The 20,132-nt window shown below is 37.1% G+C and overlaps 2 protein-coding genes across 6 annotated transcripts; one reads left to right on the plus strand and one right to left on the minus strand.

Annotated features, from left to right (window-relative positions):
* Window positions 1-3,866: 3,866 nt before the first annotated feature.
* KCO1 (Outward rectifying potassium channel protein) lies at window positions 3,867-9,105 on the plus strand. 5 transcript variants are annotated; one of them, XM_026810630.3, is made up of 6 exons: window positions 3,867-3,959; window positions 4,090-4,199; window positions 4,310-4,438; window positions 6,158-6,377; window positions 7,546-8,483; window positions 8,641-9,105. In XM_026810630.3, the coding sequence occupies exons 5-6, from the start codon at window positions 7,585-7,587 to the stop codon at window positions 8,792-8,794; spliced, it is 1,053 nt and encodes a 350-aa protein (XP_026666431.3). In that variant the 5' UTR covers window positions 3,867-3,959; window positions 4,090-4,199; window positions 4,310-4,438; window positions 6,158-6,377; window positions 7,546-7,584; the 3' UTR covers window positions 8,795-9,105. The 5 variants fall into 5 exon arrangements, with proteins under 5 accessions (XP_026666431.3, XP_008811632.3, XP_026666433.3 ...); XM_008813410.5 differs by lacking the exon at window positions 3,867-3,959 and having other exon boundaries at window positions 4,071-4,199; XM_026810632.3 differs by lacking the exon at window positions 3,867-3,959 and having other exon boundaries at window positions 4,071-4,199; window positions 6,158-6,351.
* Window positions 9,106-13,349: 4,244 nt separating this feature from the next.
* On the minus strand, window positions 13,350-14,179 carry LOC103722742 (uncharacterized). The gene has a single exon (XM_008813409.5). It carries the CDS (start codon window positions 14,005-14,007, stop codon window positions 13,645-13,647), a length of 363 nt encoding a protein of 120 aa, XP_008811631.1. The 5' UTR covers window positions 14,008-14,179; the 3' UTR covers window positions 13,350-13,644.
* Window positions 14,180-20,132: the final 5,953 nt, after the last annotated feature.

The raw sequence follows: 20,132 nt of genomic DNA on the forward strand, positions 1-20,132 counted from the left end.
GCACAAGAGTTATCCAGTGGGTGGGTATTAAAATTACAACCATTGGATATAAATTTAGTCGAGATGGTGGATTTAGAAAGGGTGGAATGTGGGATTTTGTATCATTGAATTTGGACAAGAAAGTTTGGATTCATGATAATGTTCAATGGTATTGAGATACTTCGGAGGTTTCGTTTCCATTGTAGGCTTTTGCACAACCATAGCTTTGTCTATGTTCATTGACAACTAGATATGTAGGCAAAGCAATGCAGAAGGCAAGTCTTTTTTGGTGTATCATTTAATGCAAAAACTATTAAAACTCTTTATATTTCTCTAAAGCAAAACGGATCAATTGAAAAGCATATTATCAATTTGGTTTCATGTTTTCCACTAGTCGCACTGTATCTCCAACATAAATAATAACTACTATGATGACCACATCATCAATAATTTTCAGTATAAGCTTGATCTTCGATTATCCTACGATTTCTTCGATTCATATTATCCTTACAAAGAGAGAATTAACGAGAAAAGAGTTCTATGGGTTCTCTTCATTTGTTATGCATTATTATTTTTCCATGTATTTTCACAATGGTTCATTCTCCATGCATGCTCCATATTCTATGCTACCTATGTTAATCATAACATTTTCAAATATCACTCCTCAAACTTGTTTCTCAAAGATGGCACCTATATAAGATCGATATGTTTGTTGGCATCTGTTCATTTAGAGTAACCACTACATCTTTATGAAATTAAATGATAAATGATACTAAAATCATAATTTGGCTTTACATAATGAAATTGCTTTTCTACAAGTCGTATAGCAATAACAAACTTATAATTGTCATTTCGTACCAAGGAATGACTCCGTACATGTTAATGAAAATTAACTATTAGATCTTTATGAATGGAACTATAAAGTGACATTAATCATATGTTGCTATAACTCTAATCAAGTTACTTCCATGCATGTCGATTGGCAGCAGATAAGGGAGAACATATTAATCAAGGAAATTGCTTCCAAACAAACCAGATAGTGGAAGATAATAGAATTCCTTACTCAACAAAATTATATACTTCTGCACAAGTCAAATGGTGGCAGATCAGAGAATGCATTAATCAATGAAATTGCTTCCATATAAGTCAAATTATGGAGAACCAAAGAATGCATCAAGAATGAAATTGCTTCTGCAAGTCAAATATTAAAAAATATCAAAGAATTAATGCATCATTTAATGAATCTATGCAAATTGGTTGGCAACGGATTGAAGAATGAATACTTCCTACATTGCTTGTATGTTCTAGAAAATGACAAATCCACTTTATTTTGAGATTCATTGAGATTATATTACGCATTTCAATGCAAGTTTAGTAGCATTTTTTACTAAATCAAAATAGACTTAGTCTTTTATTTTAAATTAAGTTCTTAAAAGAAATATAAAATTTTGTGTCAATATAATAATTTGATCGAACAATGAATAATAGTAGCTAATCTAGTGATGTTAAACAATGCTTGATTAATGTCAGTGTATTACATTAATTCTTGTTATATACGAATATTAATAATGGCATGTGCATCTAAGATCTTTAAAAATATGGTAACTCTGTCTAATGAAATTAAAATGATGTATCATTAACAGAATCCATTTTTAAATAAATAATGAAATAAACAGCATCATCGACTATTTGCAAGGAAGCTTGTTAGTTGGCTTTCTTGGGTACAGGCATGTCAAAGAAGCTTATGTCATAAGTCTCATGATAAGCGATATATGCGTGGGCATGGTACCAATGTTGAACTAGCTGGAAATGTTGGACTAGCTGGAAAGAGAATAATTGAAAGAAAGATGATTCGAATAACATGGATTCAGGAGCCTGGACCTTTAATGATTTTTACGTTCGAAGGTTAAATAGGGTGTAGTCGAGGCTACGATCGAAGAAATATACTATTACCATGACTTCTACGATAGAGTGTTACTATTAATCTAAAAAATAACATAAAACAAAGATAAAATGAATTATGGATAAACTGGATTTATTGATGTGTTGAAAAGATCATTTTAGATTACAATTCCACTTATGTATACTAAAAGATAAACAATACAGTAACTTCCCATTTCAATGATGATGGCGTAGATTTAACCTTTGCTTCTGACAGTTTTGGTAACTGATACCATTTATTTTCCCATTACTTCATATTTGTCAGAACAACTTGACTCTGTACCACCCATTAGATCGATAATCATACTCAAACGGTCTTAATATTGTTGTTGTATCTTCATTTTGCCTATCATGTATTAGTTCACTCTGGGTCATTTTTGCACATTCACTCTTTAGCATGATATTCTCCAGTCGTCATGGTCAGCTTTTATATATTATCTATTACTTGGAACATAGCTCTTGTCAGGGTATTCATCTGAAATCCTATTACGCTAGTTATGTTCATACCTTCCACTTGACTGAATGAGATTGTATCTCCCATATATCATCCTGAGTAAGGATGTGGTGTAAACAATGCTCCTCGCATTCTATCAACCGTGAGCTAAAAAAGAGTGATGAGATGTACTAGACAATTCAAGACTCAGTGCAAAATATCATCATCTGACCTTTAGAATAATTATGCCTGTAGGGATTCTCACCCTCCTTAAATTTATATTTTTCATAGTATGCGAATTGTACAGCAATGCTTCTTTCTCCTTTCATAGTGGCCATAGGCTTGTATAGTATAGCTTACCTCCCAAAAATTGTTGTTGCCTAATTTTTGAAGATCTAGTAATCAATCATAGTCTCTTCAAATCATGACTTGGTATGGGTCATCACTTAGCTATAAGTCATATGTCATCTTTATTTTCTTTATAAAGATCTTCACATGCTTGACTCCCTAACCCCCTCTCTACATCTTGTCTTTATAAGCTATTCAACTACCATGGATAGGAAGCCACATTTTATTCCATTGCTGGATAATGCCGAGCAAACTTTGATCATGCAGGCATCTTCAAGCGAGTAAATACTTAAGTACTCATTGTGGAGTCAGGTTTCTGCTATCTTGCTCCAATTTTCATTCCAAGATCTCTCGAGCTCGATTTTCTTTCCTTCCACATTCTTCCAAAGAAATTTTCTTGTATGAATAATTAGACTTCAGAAGTTTGATCAAAAATAATCCGAACTACAATCGCATGTGACCGACCAAAACTCACCTCTGGAATCTAAGGTTCAACTAAGTTTCGTAGCAAAAGGCTATTGTTTGGGAGGCCAATGGTCTCTTGGTCTTTTGTCTCTTTTGAAGTCTCCTCTCATAGCTAATCACCTTTCGGTCATGGTGGTTGCATGTTTCTAGTCCCCCACTTCAAATACCTTTTACTTCAATCATGGTATTTCCAGTTTCAGTCTCTTAGATTTAGAATTTCTTCTGAATATTCAGGCTCCGTTTGAAAACTTGAAATTGAGAAGAAATGAATGGAATGGAAAGGAAAATTAAAAATTTTGATGTTTGGGAGTTTTTTAGTGAAGGAAAAGAGAAAGAAAAGGAGGGAATAGGAGGAAAAATTTTGGTCTCCAACTCTCTCGTTTCTTTCCTTCCTCCCATAAGTAAGAGGATTTGGAGAGAAAGGAATTGAAACATAATAATTTTTTATAATACCTATTTTACTCTCTACTCATAAGTATGCCCGTTTTATAATAAGGATATTTTAGTAAAAGTGTTAAAAATGTATGCTTTCTTTTCTTTCTTCTCCAAACTTCCAAACAAAAGGAATAAAAATATTTTCTTTTTCCTCCCAAAACTTCCAAATAAGAGGAGGGCAAAGTCCTCTTTAGCAGTTTTTGTCTTGACTTTAACAAAAAGTCTAATCATACATCTTACACTTGGACCTTTTACTACCAAAGCTGGCAGAGTTCATTTACCTTTTTTTTTTGTGTGGATCAGAGTAAGTTCCTTTTTTGCTATCGGTCGGTGAAAGCCCTAAAATCTCATTTGGGAGGTGAGCCTCCGCCGGGGAAATGGCCATCATAATTCATCTAAAAACTAGAACGTTCCAGAATTTTGTCACGGTCACGGTCACGGTCAGAATCTCATTATTGTTTTCTATAACAAACTCCCCACTCCCCTAGTTCGCAGGGTCAAAAGGCTTGCAAACCCGCGGAGCTCGGGCGCACCTCTGAAACCCCAAATTTCCGTTCCTACCTACTCTGATGCTAAAGAGACCGTTTGTTTCTCCGAGGTGAATCGTCCAAGCTTTCCTCTCTCTCAATTCAACATTTTCTTGATTTCATTATCCCTTTCTTAACCAGTTTGGTCATTTGTTTTTCATTTCTTTACTCGTTCTTCAAGATCCAACCGGTGATTCTGATGTGGAGATCCGATTCCGTGAGAGAAACGTTGTCGGCAGAGAATTCGATATTTTTCCAAATTGCCGAAAAGTCTATAATTCATTTAGTTTTCTGGGAGGGCTGTGGCAAGGTAATTGATTTTGGGTTTCATTTAGCTGCCTTTATCTTTTACTAAATCCTGAAGATCCGGTTCATGATTTTTTTCGGCTCCTTAATAAATTTGGGTTTTTTTTCTCTCTTGTTTTTGATGAGGCTTTCTGAACGGAGGATTTCACTAAAAGATTTATTCCTTCAATATTAAGACTGCTTTAGTTTTTAGACCACTTTTTTATTTTTTTTGAGGGAAATAGGAGGGGAAAAGACATCCTCCCAATTAAAAAAATGTCTTTCACCATTTTTTTAAATATAGAGTTTACTGACATACACCTTTGTTCAGTCAGCATGTAAAGAATGTTCAATGATTTTCCATTTGTTGTGTTTATTTTCCTTTCTTTTATTCAGATAATCTGTTCTTACATTATCTTAGTCCCAATATTGAAAAGATTTTTATTTTGTTTGCTCTATTAATGAGCACCACGTGATATTCTTATTTAATGTGGAGAAATCATCTAATTTATCCATAACATAATTTGATGGCAACACTATTGCATCAAATGGGTCCTTATCCAAGTGCATGAGCAACTAACCAGTAATGCTTAGAGGCAGTACCATTCAAAATGTATAATAATGAGCATATCGAATATATCGCAGCATGATAAAGTTATATATTATTTTCAAATATTTATTCTTTGTTAATTAAGAAGGAAAGGTGTTGAACAGAAAAATCAAGCATCAGCAAGATGCTGGATCAATAGTCACACCTTGAAATAGAGCTTCATCCACCGCAGTACCTGCACTCTAGCTACCTCTTCACGGCATGAATGTGAAATAGAAAAAGTACAAGTATCAATATATAGGCAAATAGAAATAGGTAAAACAATGCATGACGCTCCTGCCATTGCAAGGCATAGAGAATCTCAGATGTAGGCAGCCCTATCTCTACATGCGGAGAAGCTGTTTTCATGTTTTAAACCTGTGACCTTCAGTTCATAATGAAGCAGCCTTACCATTGCGCCAAGGAACATCCTCAATATCTAGGCAAATAGAGGCATGGCATTTTAATCTTCCTTAAGTTCAGATGCTCTTCCTACTAACTGTTGTTCCTGTCTTCTCCCGTTTTTTGAGTGTGTTTTGTGGTGGCTGGATAGCAAACAGTTGTAAGAATTGGGTGGGGAGTGAAGAATATCTTGCAATGGTTCCATAATGATTTTTATTATTTACATATAGAATCAAATATAAGACTTTACTTGGATAATAAATTACTTGGATTCTTTTTCCTTGACAATAAAAGGAAGGACCTAAGCCCCACCCTATTCACAAATTATTGTGACACAAAATACTCAAGGATTCTGTTGAATGTCCAATGCTGGAAGTTCCTGGTTGTAACATCTTATCTATTATTCGGTGTGCTGTAATATTATATGTATTTTGATAGAGGGAGAAATATACTTTGACCATGTTTAGAGAAAAACCAATAAAGGCCTTATAAAGAATGAGTGTTAAATTTGAATAAAGGGAAGGTATAGTTGTTCTTGATATGTTGGACTAAGCACCTTAAAATGTTCTGGCATAGAGTTTCTACTGTTATCAGATAATCATGACAATATTATGCCAGCTTTAACATGTTGTGCAGATACTTGAGACTTGACCAACAAGAAACTTGACATTTATTATTTTGTCATGTTCATACTTCTAGCTAAGCACATATATATTTGTCATACAATAAAAGTCAAGGTACTTTTTTTGACAGAAAAATAAAAGTCAAGGTACTATAAGTGCTTAGGGGCTGTTTGGATGCTTTACATCCACTGTTCATGGGACATCTTAACATCCTCCAGAAAGTAAGAAGGAACGTAGGAAGGACAGGAGAGAAAATCATTGACGAATGGCGCGCTAACATCCTGCAATTCTGAAATTTCACTAAGAGCAAACTCATTCTCGGGGGTGAGTTCATTTATCCCTAAATTCAGGTAACCTCCTCCTTTCTCACCTACACACCTCCTCGCCTCTCTCCCATCCCTCCCACTTTCAATCAGATGTTAACTTATTAATGAATTTTAGATGCAAAGTATCCAAACAGGCCCTTAAAATTTGGATGCCTGTAATTTGAACTTCAATGTTGTGTTAACATATACGGGAATTGCGATATTTACAATCTGTGGTAGACATAATGCAGTTCGCTTGTTGTGGGATTATTGATCCTCTGTCCTTGCTGATATAGAATGTGAGGATTTCTTCAAGAAAATTGAAATTTATGTCTCTAGACCCATCTACAGCAGTGTTAATTTTGTAATTTTATTCAATTATGATTTGCATGATTCAATTGATCTTTATTTGCTTATTTATGAAGTTTGTTGTCAATTATTTGTGAACTATGTTGCCTTCTGATTGGGAAAATGCTGAATTGGTAAAAACAAAATCTTTGTATAAAGACAAGCTTTTCATAATTTCTGATAGTGACAGTTATTTAATAAGAGCAATTCAAAGCTGTGGGTTTTGTATTGGTTGTTGCATTCTGTGTTACCACCTACTGCTGCTATCATGGAAGTCCAAATTTGTTTCCTAGCCTGATGGACAAAGGGATTCTTAATGATGCTAGCCTTATACTCAGCTTTATGTCGTTAGCAAGCATGCTGGTCATATTATGGACATGGACTGTTTGTATATGTAGCTTAATATTGCGTAATGTTTTTCTCATGGATTGGATGTTTAGATTAATAAAACAATTTCTTTCGTTTTGGGACACCTCTGTCAAATTGGTTCTCACAGGAAACAGAAACTACCTTTTTTCCTAACAGCAAGAAAAGAAGCAGGGAGGGTGGGGAGGGGGTGAAAACATGTATTAAATATTTTTCATGAAATATACGAATGGACTTTGTTTACAAAGGTGACTAGTGCTGGAAAAAAACATAATATTTAATAGTTAAAACTGTTCCTTTACATTATTGAAGTGTTGGTTTCTTTTTGCCTTATTGAGAGAGATGATCATGGAAATTTTGAATTTTTGATTTAGAGTACACATTGCATTATGCCTAAATCTGCCACTTGGTAGTAAATAAATAGTCTCCTTGATGTATTTTCTGCGTATAGATTTATAATACATAACCTCACTTCTCTTGACATTTTTCTGTCATGTAGGTTTCTGGACGTGAGTGATCATATCCTAGGCACTAGCTAATGGCAAATGATTTTGCAAATCAGCCCTTGCTCCCAGCATTACAGGAACCTCCCCATCAACCGCTGAAAAATGACACAGCAAAGAAGAAAAGATTCCGTCGTTGTAGAACTACTCCTGGAGACTTCACACCAGAGTCAATCAAACATGGTGCCTCGTTTTCAGATTTGAAGTTCAGTTTCAGTAATTTCCGTCCAAGCTTTAAACAGGTATCTTTATTCTTGGTCATCTACTTGGGAGCAGGTGTTGTTTGCTTCTATCTTGTGAAGGATCAGATCAAGGGTGAGACAACCAATGGCATTCTTGATGCCTTATATTTCTGTATTGTTACTATGACCACAGTTGGCTATGGTGACCTTGTTCCCAACAGTGTCACTACAAAACTTCTTGCTTGCGCTTTTGTGTTTACTGGCATGGCAATTGGTGCACTCCTCTTAAGTAGAGCAGCTGATTACCTTGTTGAGAAGCAAGAAGTATTGATTATTAAAGCACTACACATGCATCGTAAGGTTGGTCAGGCACATACATTAAAGGAGATTGAGTCAAACAGAGTGAAGTACAAGTTTTATACAACTACGTTGCTTCTTACAGTTCTCATACTTATGGGAACTATCTTTCTGTTGAAGGTCGAGAAGCTAAACCTTGTTGATGCCTTCTATTGTGTCTGTTCCACTATCACAACATTGGGTTATGGGGATAAGAGTTTCTCAACTAAAGGGGGGCGTGTTTTTGCTGTGTTCTGGATAATGACTAGTACAATTTGTTTAGCTCAGTTCTTTCTCTACCTTGCCGAGTTAAACACAGAGAGTAGACAGAAACTGCTTGCAAAATGGGTGCTTACACGGAGAATGACATTCATGGATCTTGAAGCAGCAGATCTGGATGATGATGGAGCTGTGGGGTAAGCGCATTCGCTACTAGTTTCTTTTTAAATTTTGAATGTTTTATTACTTCAAAAAAGTTTTAAAAATGTTTTATCCAGTCCACAACATGTTCTATGAAGTATCTTGTTTAATATTCTCAAATCTAGCAATGGTTATGGTGTTGGATATCCACAGTGCTGCTGAGTTCATAATATATAAGCTCAAAGAAATGGGGAAGATAACCCAAGAGGATATAGCACTTGTGATGGAGGAGTTTGAGGAACTTGATGTTGATCAATCAGGTACAATATCAAACTCCGATCTGATAATCGCTCAATCCTCTAGGTGAAAAGTTTCCATGAATGTCTTTGACTGATAATACTATTTCTGCTGTTTGGAGTATAACTGCTTCATGGTTGCACACGAAGCTGTATCACAACTGATTTTGTGAATTTTGTCATCCCTGTGGATGTAACTTGAGTTTCTTTTGTAGTTTATGAATCTTACAATTAATCTGGCCAGTTGCAAGTGCCAGTTTTTCTGCCTCTTTGTCTACATACACGATGAGTTGTGAGTTTTGCCATCCCTGTAATGTATCTTGAGTTTTATCATGTAATTTACATAGCTTATGACCAATCTGACTGGTTACAAGTTCAATTACCTGAGGAGCTTCTGTGTGTGTGTGTGTGTGTGTGTGTCTGTGTCTGTGTGTGCGTGCGCGCGCATGTGTGTGCGCGTGTCTGGATAGAAGAGGTTTGTAGACAATGGGCTGCACAATGAGAGGTAGCAGTTTTCCAGATACACTTCACAATTTTGGTTAAGGCTGGGTCTGGACTCAGGTTTCTTAGTACAACTACCCAGGGGCTTTACCGGCTTGCATGCTGACACCTTCCATATTAGCCATTGATGTTATGTATGTAAATAGAAGGTGTAAATAAAAAAATATTTTGATAGAAAAATTCCTAATTATAAGGATGTTTAGTTATTAAAAGATGTTCAAGTGAAGTTAAATAGGTTATTTAGTGGCCCAGAAAACAAAATGCTTCAGATTGTATGGACATATGTTATTGAGGACTCAACTCTCTAAAGACCTGCATCTCTCTCTCTCTTAGAGAAAGTGCCACTGATCTAAAGTCAGATCAGGTCCAACATGTTTGGATCTTGTTGTAATTTCCCATAAAGATTCCTACCACCGTAAACTATGTGCAATCTAAATTAGCTCTATGCAGTGTAAGTATTGATCTGCAGTCAATTGTTCTATCACATAGTTATGGAGTTTTTTTTTATTCTTGAGAAAAAAATATGAAAGCACCTTGGCAGTCGCCGAATTGGATGGACAGGCCAACAGCTTGTAAACTGGAAATGATTGATCTTAATACAGGAGGCCTGTAAATTTGATTAGGGCTAATTAATATGCATGAATATATGACAAATGGACGTAGAGAGCTGGGCACGAGATCCTGGATCCATATGATTCTCCAAATCAAGCAGGCATTATGAATTTGTTTGCCACACTACATTTCAATTGATAAATCTTCACATATTACATTGCCATCCAGATGATCTTTTTTCTCTTTAGAGAGTGAAACATTATTGTACCAAAAAAAGAGGAAAAATACAGAGAGAGAGAGAGAGAGAGAGTGAAACATTATAGTGCAACTCCAGGGTTTACATTGCCATTTCTATGTGAAGCAAAGGTGTATTCAACTTGTGCAAATGAAGGGTAAGAACAAGGAAAGTCGGAGAAATGAAAAGAACTTCAACTTAGTGGCTGCCCATTAATTGAGATTAGAGGTGGATGAGTAGGTAATAAAGAAAATTATCTTTTTTAATTAATTCAGCCAATAGCTACGCAAGATTCCATACATCGAAATAATACAGATCTATGATCTGCACAATTAAGTCCATTGACTTCCTTGGAAGTATTCCTGCCACAGCAAATGCTGCTTTTCCTTATTATCTCTTCCTGTAGGCCAATTTACTAAATCATTTGGTTCTTTTGATCTATACGTAATAAAATATTTTTGAGACTGAGTGAATGTTTCATAAGCATCCTGAAGTAAGATGCATCAATGAGCTGGCCAAGTTATATTTATTCATATGTATTTGATGATACACAATGCATCAGATTCAAACCAGATCTTCGTCGGGCCTCTATGCTTCACTAACACCAAACTTGAACCAATTTGCAAATGCCCATGTAGGATTTACAGGCGCACCAAATCGACATGCAAGCCATCACTACTTGCAGAACATTCAGAATTTAAATTTGCCCACATCAACTTCTAGCATGGGATATGAATCAACAACTATCTTTTAAGATTCATTTTTCATATGCTTGCAGCACATCGAATGCATCAAAAATCAATAATATGACAAATCTCAAATTAGAAAATGAAATTTTGCACTAAAACTAGAACAATAAAGTGTAATACAGCAATGTGAATAAGAGATGAAATATACAACAAAGTAAACGTGTAGAAAATATTCAACCAGTGCTATGTTTTTGGTGAGGAGAGCTTGGTATCTAGAATTGGACTTGCTGTTCCAGGATTCGAATCTTATCTCTTGGGTCTTGAAAATTTTATTGCATAATAGAAGGAAAAGAAGGGAAGAAAAAAAAACTAACAACAGAGGATGATCAAGAGAGCTAGCAAAGTCTGCCATAATATAGTAGAAGGCTATAGGAAAGAAGGGGGAAAAATCAGACTAGAAATAAATGAAAGATGATCCATAAACTAATAGAGGGAAATTGAAGCACCGTGGAGATGGAGGAGCAATTGCCATAATTGAAGCTCCAACTAATGACTCACTATAGGTTTGTAGCCATGAGGTGCAGCTTTTGAGTGGAGGGATTGTTAGTGTTTATAGATTATCATGCCATTTCTTCTCCAAAGTTCCTGGGCAGACTGCATCATTAGACTGTATAGAACATACAAGATTTGGCATATATAACTAATAGCAAAGGAATAAAATTAAGATCAAGCCTAGTGCCAAGCTTCTTTCAATGCTAATTAAAGCATCATTATTCAGAATAGTAACAAGTGCAGTAGAGATAACTCATTGTTTTGCATGGATTAGCTATACATCTAATGTAAAAAAGAGAACTTGAAAAGGTGCATAGTATTTGATTTATTCATGAGTAAACTACAAGCTAGCTACCAAGTACATATTTGAAAATAAAATATTTTATTTGTGTATCTTTGTAATAACTAAGATTAAATAGTGTATTTATAATAAATATATTATTCAAGTATATTGTAATTTTATATGGACATTTTTTTAGAATTCGATCAAGCCTGATGCAAGATTAGGCATAATAATATAAACAACTATTGCAATGTATGGTTCCAGAGGAACTTGTAATGTCAAAGAGATAAGTCGAATCGTATTTTATAAAATGAATTAATGAGATAGTTCAATAGATTAAAACCATACGGTGTCAAATTAGTTTCCATGAACATCTAGAATAGTTTGTAGTTTTACTATCATGATGGAGCATACTCTTTAAACAGATAGGTCTCTTCAAATTGAAGTGTTGATATGATTTCCAAAGGCAACACTATATATAGAACTCATGCAGAGTTCAGATATAAGTACAGATTCCCTGTAGTAAAGACAGAAACTTGATGCATAAATGTCTTACAAGAAAAATTAGCAAACGGAGAAACTTGATGACTCAATTTATAAATAGATTGTAACTACAAGTCCAAATAAGTTTCTAATCACTAATAAGCAATCCAACTTATGTTGAAAAAACAAAATCAACTTTGTCTTTATGAGGCAAAACTATTAGATATTGACAAATTTATTATCTCTGAAAGCCAAAGATAGACTTTGTTATAAGTTTAGTATTTCACCATTCCTCTTGATCATGCTCGATCAGAGTTTAATGTCAAAACTCCTAGTCCCATTATTCTGTTTAAAAACTTTCTGCGACATAAAAATTCACAAAAAGATTAAACAAACTGGCATTCAGGATTCTAAAATGCGATCAAAACTCCGAGACATATCAAGAAATGACATTCCAACGATTTACACATTAAAGAAAGCAGAGTTCATGCACTAAAAGACTATAAAAGGGCACCAATCCTAGAGGCCCTGGGCTTAGTTGATGGGAGAAGAAAATAATAGAGAAGCGAGCAGGAGAGACGAGGGAATGCAATGGAAACAAATCAAGGGAGAGGCCAGTGTCAAGCTGGACATATCAGTAGGCAGGGGACATGATAAAGTGGAAAGGAGAGTTTGGGGAAGTCTCAAAAAGAGGAAAGGGTAAACAACATGAAATGTGCATGGTGCATCTACCGGCAGCATTCTATTAAGTGCATTCTAAGGAGTTGAGCAAATTTACTGTTTGAAAGAGTTGAACAATCGAGAAAATCTTTATCTAGCCTAGCAATCTGTATCTTGCTAGGTGACACCAAAGATTTAGCCATATGTAGCTTCCCAAAAATGCTACAGATGTTCAATACCTGATTGCATTTTTGTGAGGGAGGTTTCTCTTTTAGTATAAAAAGCATATCCTACCACCCAAATTTCAATTAAATTTTCTCCCATCCTAGCTCACAAAGTTAAGAAAAAAAAAACTGCGGTTAGAGACTTTAGCACCCATGCTCCACTGTGTATCATTGCAGCTTCACTACAATGTTATGAACTTCACTTGAGATTTCTTTGTAGGCACCTTAATTGCCATTCAAATTGATGTTACCATTGTATACCACATTGCTATTGCTATGTATGATAGATAGTACTACTATTATTTTTTTTTTCCTTGGACTCCATAGCTTTTATCCCCTTCGATCTTTATGTTAATTGCCTAGTTTTTACTCTTGATGTATCAGTTTGTATAGTTGGTGTTTGGTGTTCCAACTTGCAACATCAATCTATTTCACTTTTTTGAAGGATGACAACATAATTTAAATACTTTGATGCTCGATGATAATGACAGCAACAAAATATCCAACACACAAAAACCTAAGATATTCCCACAATATCCACAATCCACTTCAAAAGATTATGGTCCATTTGAATGTCCTCCACCTCTTTACAAGGCACACTTTTACATCCGGCTGACGGCTCTGGCGGATCCGGTGTTCGGTCTTCTAACCTCCAATCAGCGCCCGTCACGTAGCCCAAATACTCCCATTAAGCCGTTCCTCCGGCGGATTGCGCGCGAGAGAGATTTGTTTCCCCCCTTTTTTACTGCGACTTCGGGTGTTCCTCCTCTCCTCGTTCGTTTCCCTCCGCCGCCTCGCCTGCTACTCCTGCCGGCGGCCGATCCTGGGGAGCCTCCTCTGGACGACCGGCGACGTAGTGGATGAGCTCCTCCCCGGTGCGCTCGGCGGCGGCCTCCTCCGGAGGGGGTGAGATCCGGAGGAGGACGGCGACGGCGGCGAGTAAGAAGCCGGTGGAGAGGAGGAGGGGCCAAAAGAAGCTTACGACGGTGGCGAAGCTGGGCCCGACGCTGAGGAGCGAGAAGACGGCGGCGGCAAGGGCAGCGGCGGCGAGGAGGTGGAACCGGAACTCCATCGCTAGTCCCAGGAGCCTTTCCTGGATCGCCATCTTGCTACCGAGCGAGCTAGATTTCTCTTTCTAGTTTCTAGGGTCTGATGGGGGGGGGGAGAGAGAGAGAGGAAGACCGATGCGGAGAAAAGAGGAGAGAAAAGAAAGGAGTCTTGGATTCATTGATGGATGGGGAGAGGTTATGTCACGGTCTGAAAGATTCTTTCCGCTGCCAAACGTTCAATTTTTTCTTTATTTTTTTAATTAAGCTTTTGGGTCACGGTCTCTCACAAGAGAGAGAATAAGAAGCTCGGTCCCCAAAATGCCCTTTGTTCTTCGAGATAACTCTGTTGTTATATCAGCAGGTTATGGCTCCGTTTGGCGTAGCTGATATCTCCGTTATTGATACATATAAACTGTTCGTGGCTTCATTTGGTAGAGATATTAGGAGTAAAGCTTTTAAAAATAAAATTTTTATAAAAATTATTTACTTTTTAGTAATTATATTTCTAAAATGCTGTAAAATTTTAATATATATTTGATAAATAAACTAAGAAAATATTTTTGGTATGATAAAATGACCATAAAAAACATTGCATAATATTATATAACAAATCATAATAAAATATAATATATATTTTAAATATATAAATATATAATATAATACAATATTATTGTAATGTAATATAATATTATTATAATATAGTAATATAATATTGTATACTATAGCGAAATAATATAATATAATTTAATATTATATAACATAATATATCAATGCATTATAATATAACGTAATATAATATTATATTTATAATATAATAAAATAATAAAGATATAAAATATAATTATTATATATTAATATTTTATTAATATAATATTTTTAGGAACTAATTTTGTAATTATAATACTTTATAATGGGTATTTTGGTCCAAAAAGAAAAAAAATTTATAAATCAAAATAGCTTTCCGATATATGCTAAAAATACTTTTCCGTATAAGCTCCATTTTAGAGCTTCTCCAAGAACCTATTTTAGCTTTGATTCCGATTTTTTTTACCAAACACCTCTATTCCATCCTCAAGTACTTTTAGAAAGTCAGAAAGTGCTTATTGGCCCACCACAAGCTCTGCCAAATGGAGTCTACATTATAATATGTGAAAAAGTTACTATTAACAATTATTATGTTAATTACTATCATATTACATTTCACTGTTTATCTTAATAATATAGATATTATTTAGTTTTAAAAAGATAGCTGTTATAATAATTTTAGAGAATATCCAAACGATATTTTAAGACTTAAACTTCTGTACTAGCTGGGAGAGTCAACGTTAATTAGATAAATAATATCATTATTGTCATTTATAATAACCTTTTTCTCTATAATAGTAAATAATGATCTTTGTAAGTATCTATAGCAGGTTTTGTTAGGGTTATTGCAACTGGATCACTACGTTATTGAAACAAAGGATTTGAGTGAAGCACATTATTAATTTTTTATTAATTTTTATTATAAATTTTATAGCAATGATTTTATAACATTTCTTTTGCTAGGATATAACAACTATAGATATTGTTAAATAAATCTAGTTTGAACTAAATGATGAGCGTTATTTCACCAACCCTGGCAAAGCAACATTTCGTGACCAAGGGTAAGGGGCGTTTCTGGCAACTTTGGGGTAGAAGCTTCCACAGAAACTTCAATTTTTTTAGATTTTAAAGGGCAGAATGATAGCTAAGGGATGACTGAGTGGCGGGCCTTGGAAATGGAGTCTCCGCAGAATTGTCGGCTACTTTTTACGTCATCCCTCGGCGACGGAAAGGAATCTAATAATTGCGCCAACTGGAGGGTGACCATTTGCTTGTGAGCTTCGCAGCATCGTGTTTTCATGTGGTTTCGAAGCAAAGTTGTCGGATCTTGATCAGACGGTTTCTGTAGGCGGGAACTGTAGCATGAGATTTGGACGTGATCGATAAACTTTTTTTAAAGAAAATAATCATTTGCTTTGATCCATCTAATAATTAAGTCCAATTATGCTCCGATACATCTAGCTTTAAAACTTGTTTAACCTATTTGATACTTATATATCTCATTTTTGACATATTTAACCTGATCCGTTTAACCTATTTAATATATTTAAATTTATTTAATTCGTTAAAAATCTATCAAATCCCAAGAAGGCTTAGACAGGATTAGAAGATAATATTTCCTTCCTTCTGGGTTCTCTTTATGGTGACTAGGACCTCTCCCTCTCAGCTCGGGCTCTACAAGGACACCCTCAAGGCCGAGCTGAGGTTTCTATTGACTTCTTTCATCGTTGTATTTTTGAATGAGGATTAATGTCGACCTAACTAGTCTCTGACTCTTGCAGGATTATAATTTGGTTTCTTTCTTTTTGCTTGCTCCGTAATATTCTGTTGCTGAAAATTGGACCTGAAGGCGGCCGTCGGCTAAGAAGGAGGAGCTCCAGTGCTGGAACGGCAAGAGGGGGCGGTCCGTCGGTGGGCGGCGTCCTCCGGAAGACTTACAAGAAGCCGGTGGCCGAGGTTTCTGGCACCGGCCCTCCGATGCTTAAGTCAGAAGGGGTTAATATGTAAGAGGAGAGGGGAGATGTTTTTTTTCTGGGTTTCAGAGTCCAACCCCCTCCAAGGTGGAGGAGTTCCCCTTTTATAGAGGGGGATTGTGTTACCTGTGAAGTGACAGGGTAAATGATTCTTTTTTGGCCATAATTGAACACGATCGTGTGCATTAATATAGTGTCGTGGGAGATCAAACCGGAGTCAGTGAGTCGTCGTGGCTGATCAGACGTGGCGGAGTAGTTCAACTGCCTGCCGTGGAGGGCTGGAGATTCGTAGATAACGAGCGCATTGATTGTTGAGTGAACCGGAGATCAGCAGAGGCCATACGCTTTAATGGTTGAGTGAACCGGGGATCAGCAGAGGCTATACGCTTTAATGGTTGGATGAGCTGGAGATCAGAACAGGCCATGCGCATTAATTGCTGACGGCGAAGCAGCGTATGGTCTCTGGCTGAACTACGGAAGAGCGTGACGTTAGTAGGTGAGCAGTGAGATTGGGTTTCTGAAGGCTCTCGAAGGAGATCAAACAGAGGTCGAATGCTATGACGGGGCATCTCGGAGTCCGGCATCTGGTCGGACGCCGAGCTGAGTTAGTTGCCTTTAAGTCGGGCGCCTTCAGGTCAGGCGCCTCCTGGTCGGACGCCTTCAGATCGGGCGCCTCCTGGTCGGGTGCCTTCTGGTCAGGCGCCCGCAGGTCGTTCTGGAATAACTTAGTTTTTCCCCTAATATGTCCTATGCTACTATGGGTTGATTCGGGGCTTATTCACATTGAAGGAGCAGCTAAGAGAGCGAGGTTGGTAGTATTTTTCTTCCCAAATAGGCCGTCCTTTGATTAGAGGGAACCCTTTCGTCATCCATAGGAGGAAGAGTCGATTTTTCTTTATTACTTCTGAGTAGCCCTAGGCTTTCAGCAACCTTTGGGGGTCCCCCAAGATAATATGGAATTGAGCTCCCAAGCTTTCTAAGGAAGACCAGAAATCATTGGACCTTCTTCGGAAGCAATATGTCCCCTGTGCGGGAATTCTTGACCAAGCAGATATTGTTTAATGCTGGCATAAGTCTAGCTGACCTATAAGGTAAAAGTCTTCATTTCTCCTTTCCTCCTTTTTTTTTTTTTTTTATACAAGCTGAGGATGATAGACTTCCAATCATTTTTTTCTTATTATGCAAGGATGAAGATCGTCTGAGCTAAGTTTCCCTTGCTCAAACAATTAGGCTGAGTATGAGGCATTGATAATCATCATAGGAATGCTGCTTGACATGGAAGTTGCTATAGTTGAAGTTGTTGTGACTCTCAAGTGATAAATGAATAGCTTTGTGGGGAGTATAAGTGTGGCAATGAAGCACTCATGCAATATTATATGAAGGTTATGAAGTTAATTGATGGTTTTGGTAAGGTGACCTTGAAATTTATTTTTCAAACCCATCAGGCAGATCCAAAAGTGCGATGGCTAATAACCAAACAATATGGTTATTACTAGCCTAAGATGGTGGAGGATTGCATGAGGTATGCTAAGGGGTGCCTAGCATGCCAAAGGCATGAACTATTATAGAGAGTCTCGGCAGCAAATTTGCATCCCATTATCAAATCATGACCATTTAGAGGTTGGGTCATGAACCTGGTCGATCATATCCATCCACTTTCATCAGCAAGTCACGAGTTTGTCATCATGGCCTATGAGGTCGGTAAATCAGTCTATTGTCATTAACTTCATCAGGAATCATATAATTCATAGGTTCAATTTGGTGGAAACTATCACGATCGATCAAGACACTATTTTTACTAGTCAAGATATCTTGGCATTTGTGGAGGAGATCGGTTACTATATCATCCATTCAACATCATATTGCATCTAAGATAATGGGACCGATTCAACTAACAAGATATTGGTGGCCAACATTCGTAAGCTTTGTTGGAATTCTTTCCAAAATATTATAGGGTACAAGATTTTTAAAAGATTGGCCGCTAGAGCAACTCCTTATTTTCTAACTATATATTGTACAATCTAGAGGAGTCTATATGCTAAGAGGCATTGATGGCGATCCATTAATAGAACATATTTAAAGAAGTATTTTCTGCTATTAAGAAGCACGTAAAAAAATACTAAGTTAGAAGGCCATGTCATTTCATACTTTTGGCTAATATGGTTGCACAATAAAAATATAGATACAAGGTTGGATAAACTAACATTCTGATCAAGATACACACTGCACTCTTCTAACCTACTAGCTAACATTATGGCGATGATTCTTCACAATTGTTGACCTACTATGCTGCATCCCATGATTCTCCATGATGATTTGATATTTTTTCCACCATAATAGCTCATCAATTGCAGCGATAGTAAGCTAGCTCATGGAAGTAGCATAGAGCTTTTGTGCGGACCCAGTTATTGACCAATACTTACCTTGACTCGGATGGCAACTAGAAGGAGAATGGCTAGAGAAATGAGTATGCTTGGGAAGTAGAGGAGAGATGATCACCAGGAGAGGCAGGTAGGGCCAATTTATAAAGAAGAGGCACGCTTTATCGAGGGACAGACGATCACCAGGAGAGGCAAGCAGTATGCAAGTCAAACGAGTGTACGAGAATATTCAATGTTAGAAGACGCGTGAAGGAAACATATAGTTCAAGAGAATTAATTAAAAAGAATACGAGAAGATTGCTAAAGGTAGTTGTTGCAGGGATGGTGCTTTAGCTGAAGCCTCGCGCAACAGCATAGCCCACATTAAGTTAGCAGAGAAAGAGGATCGCGTTCCTCCCGAGGTATTGTCTGCTTTGGGGGTCGAGCGTATCCGGGGCTTTGTCCCCCCAATTAAGGCACAAAATCTTTCCGCTACTAACCGATGTGGGACTATATTCAGGCCCTTCCCACAAAATAGCCCCCCCAGCGGAAGGTTCTGTGCCGGTTTTACCCGTGACAGCCCTCCAGGCTCAGGGAGAGTTTCTATGTGCAGGAGGCCTTTCCTCTGGCGCCATCTGTTGCGGGGACGGCGCTTTGGCCGGAACCTCGTGCAACAGCATAGCCCACATTAAGCTAGCAGAGAAAGAGGACCGCGTTCTTCCCGAGGTATTGTCCGTTTTGGGGGTCGAGCGTACTCGGAGCCCTCTTCACGATTTTGCCCTTTAAAAGACGCCTCGAGAGGAAAGGGCTTTGCCTCCCAATTAAGGCACAGAATATTTCTGCTACTAGCCGATGCGGGACTAGTAATGCTACTTTCGTAAATGAGTAGTAATAGGTCAGCGTCTTGGCAACTTAGATGGCAGTCATAAACATGTGCAACATGGATGAAGCTAAGGATTGAGACAGATGGAGGTCATGTGATCCTTGCTGGACTTAACATGACTCGTCTATGATTGTCTAATCACAACAAGTGTAAAAACATAGGTTGAAGAAACAAGATTTGGCCCGGACTAACCATGATGCATAGATACATAGGTTCAAGAATATTAACTTTACTTTGGAATGGGAGTTAGCCCATGGTTGTGCTGTGTATGAAGTATGTGGAATCGTGGAATGAACTTGCAAAACTGCGAAAGATCGTGGCAAGCCAATATGGATAGTTATAGGAAGTCGGCAGTTATTTCATAGTTTTAGTTTTGTGTA

This window comes from Phoenix dactylifera, chromosome 1 (genome assembly GCF_051530095.1).
Source record: "Phoenix dactylifera cultivar Ajwa chromosome 1, Ajwa_hap1_PhDact_Kaust_v1.1, whole genome shotgun sequence".
Taxonomy (NCBI): domain Eukaryota; kingdom Viridiplantae; phylum Streptophyta; class Magnoliopsida; order Arecales; family Arecaceae; genus Phoenix; species Phoenix dactylifera.

Coding starts and splice junctions, on each gene's coding strand:
- KCO1 (XM_026810630.3), top strand. CDS start 7,585: ATGGCAAATGATTTTGCAAATCAGCCCTTGCTCCCAGCATTACAGGAA. Junction 8,484..8,640: donor GATGATGATGGAGCTGTGGG/GTAAGCGCATTC, acceptor GGATATCCACAG/TGCTGCTGAGTTCATAATAT.
- LOC103722742 (XM_008813409.5), bottom strand. CDS start 14,007: ATGGCGATCCAGGAAAGGCTCCTGGGACTAGCGATGGAGTTCCGGTTC.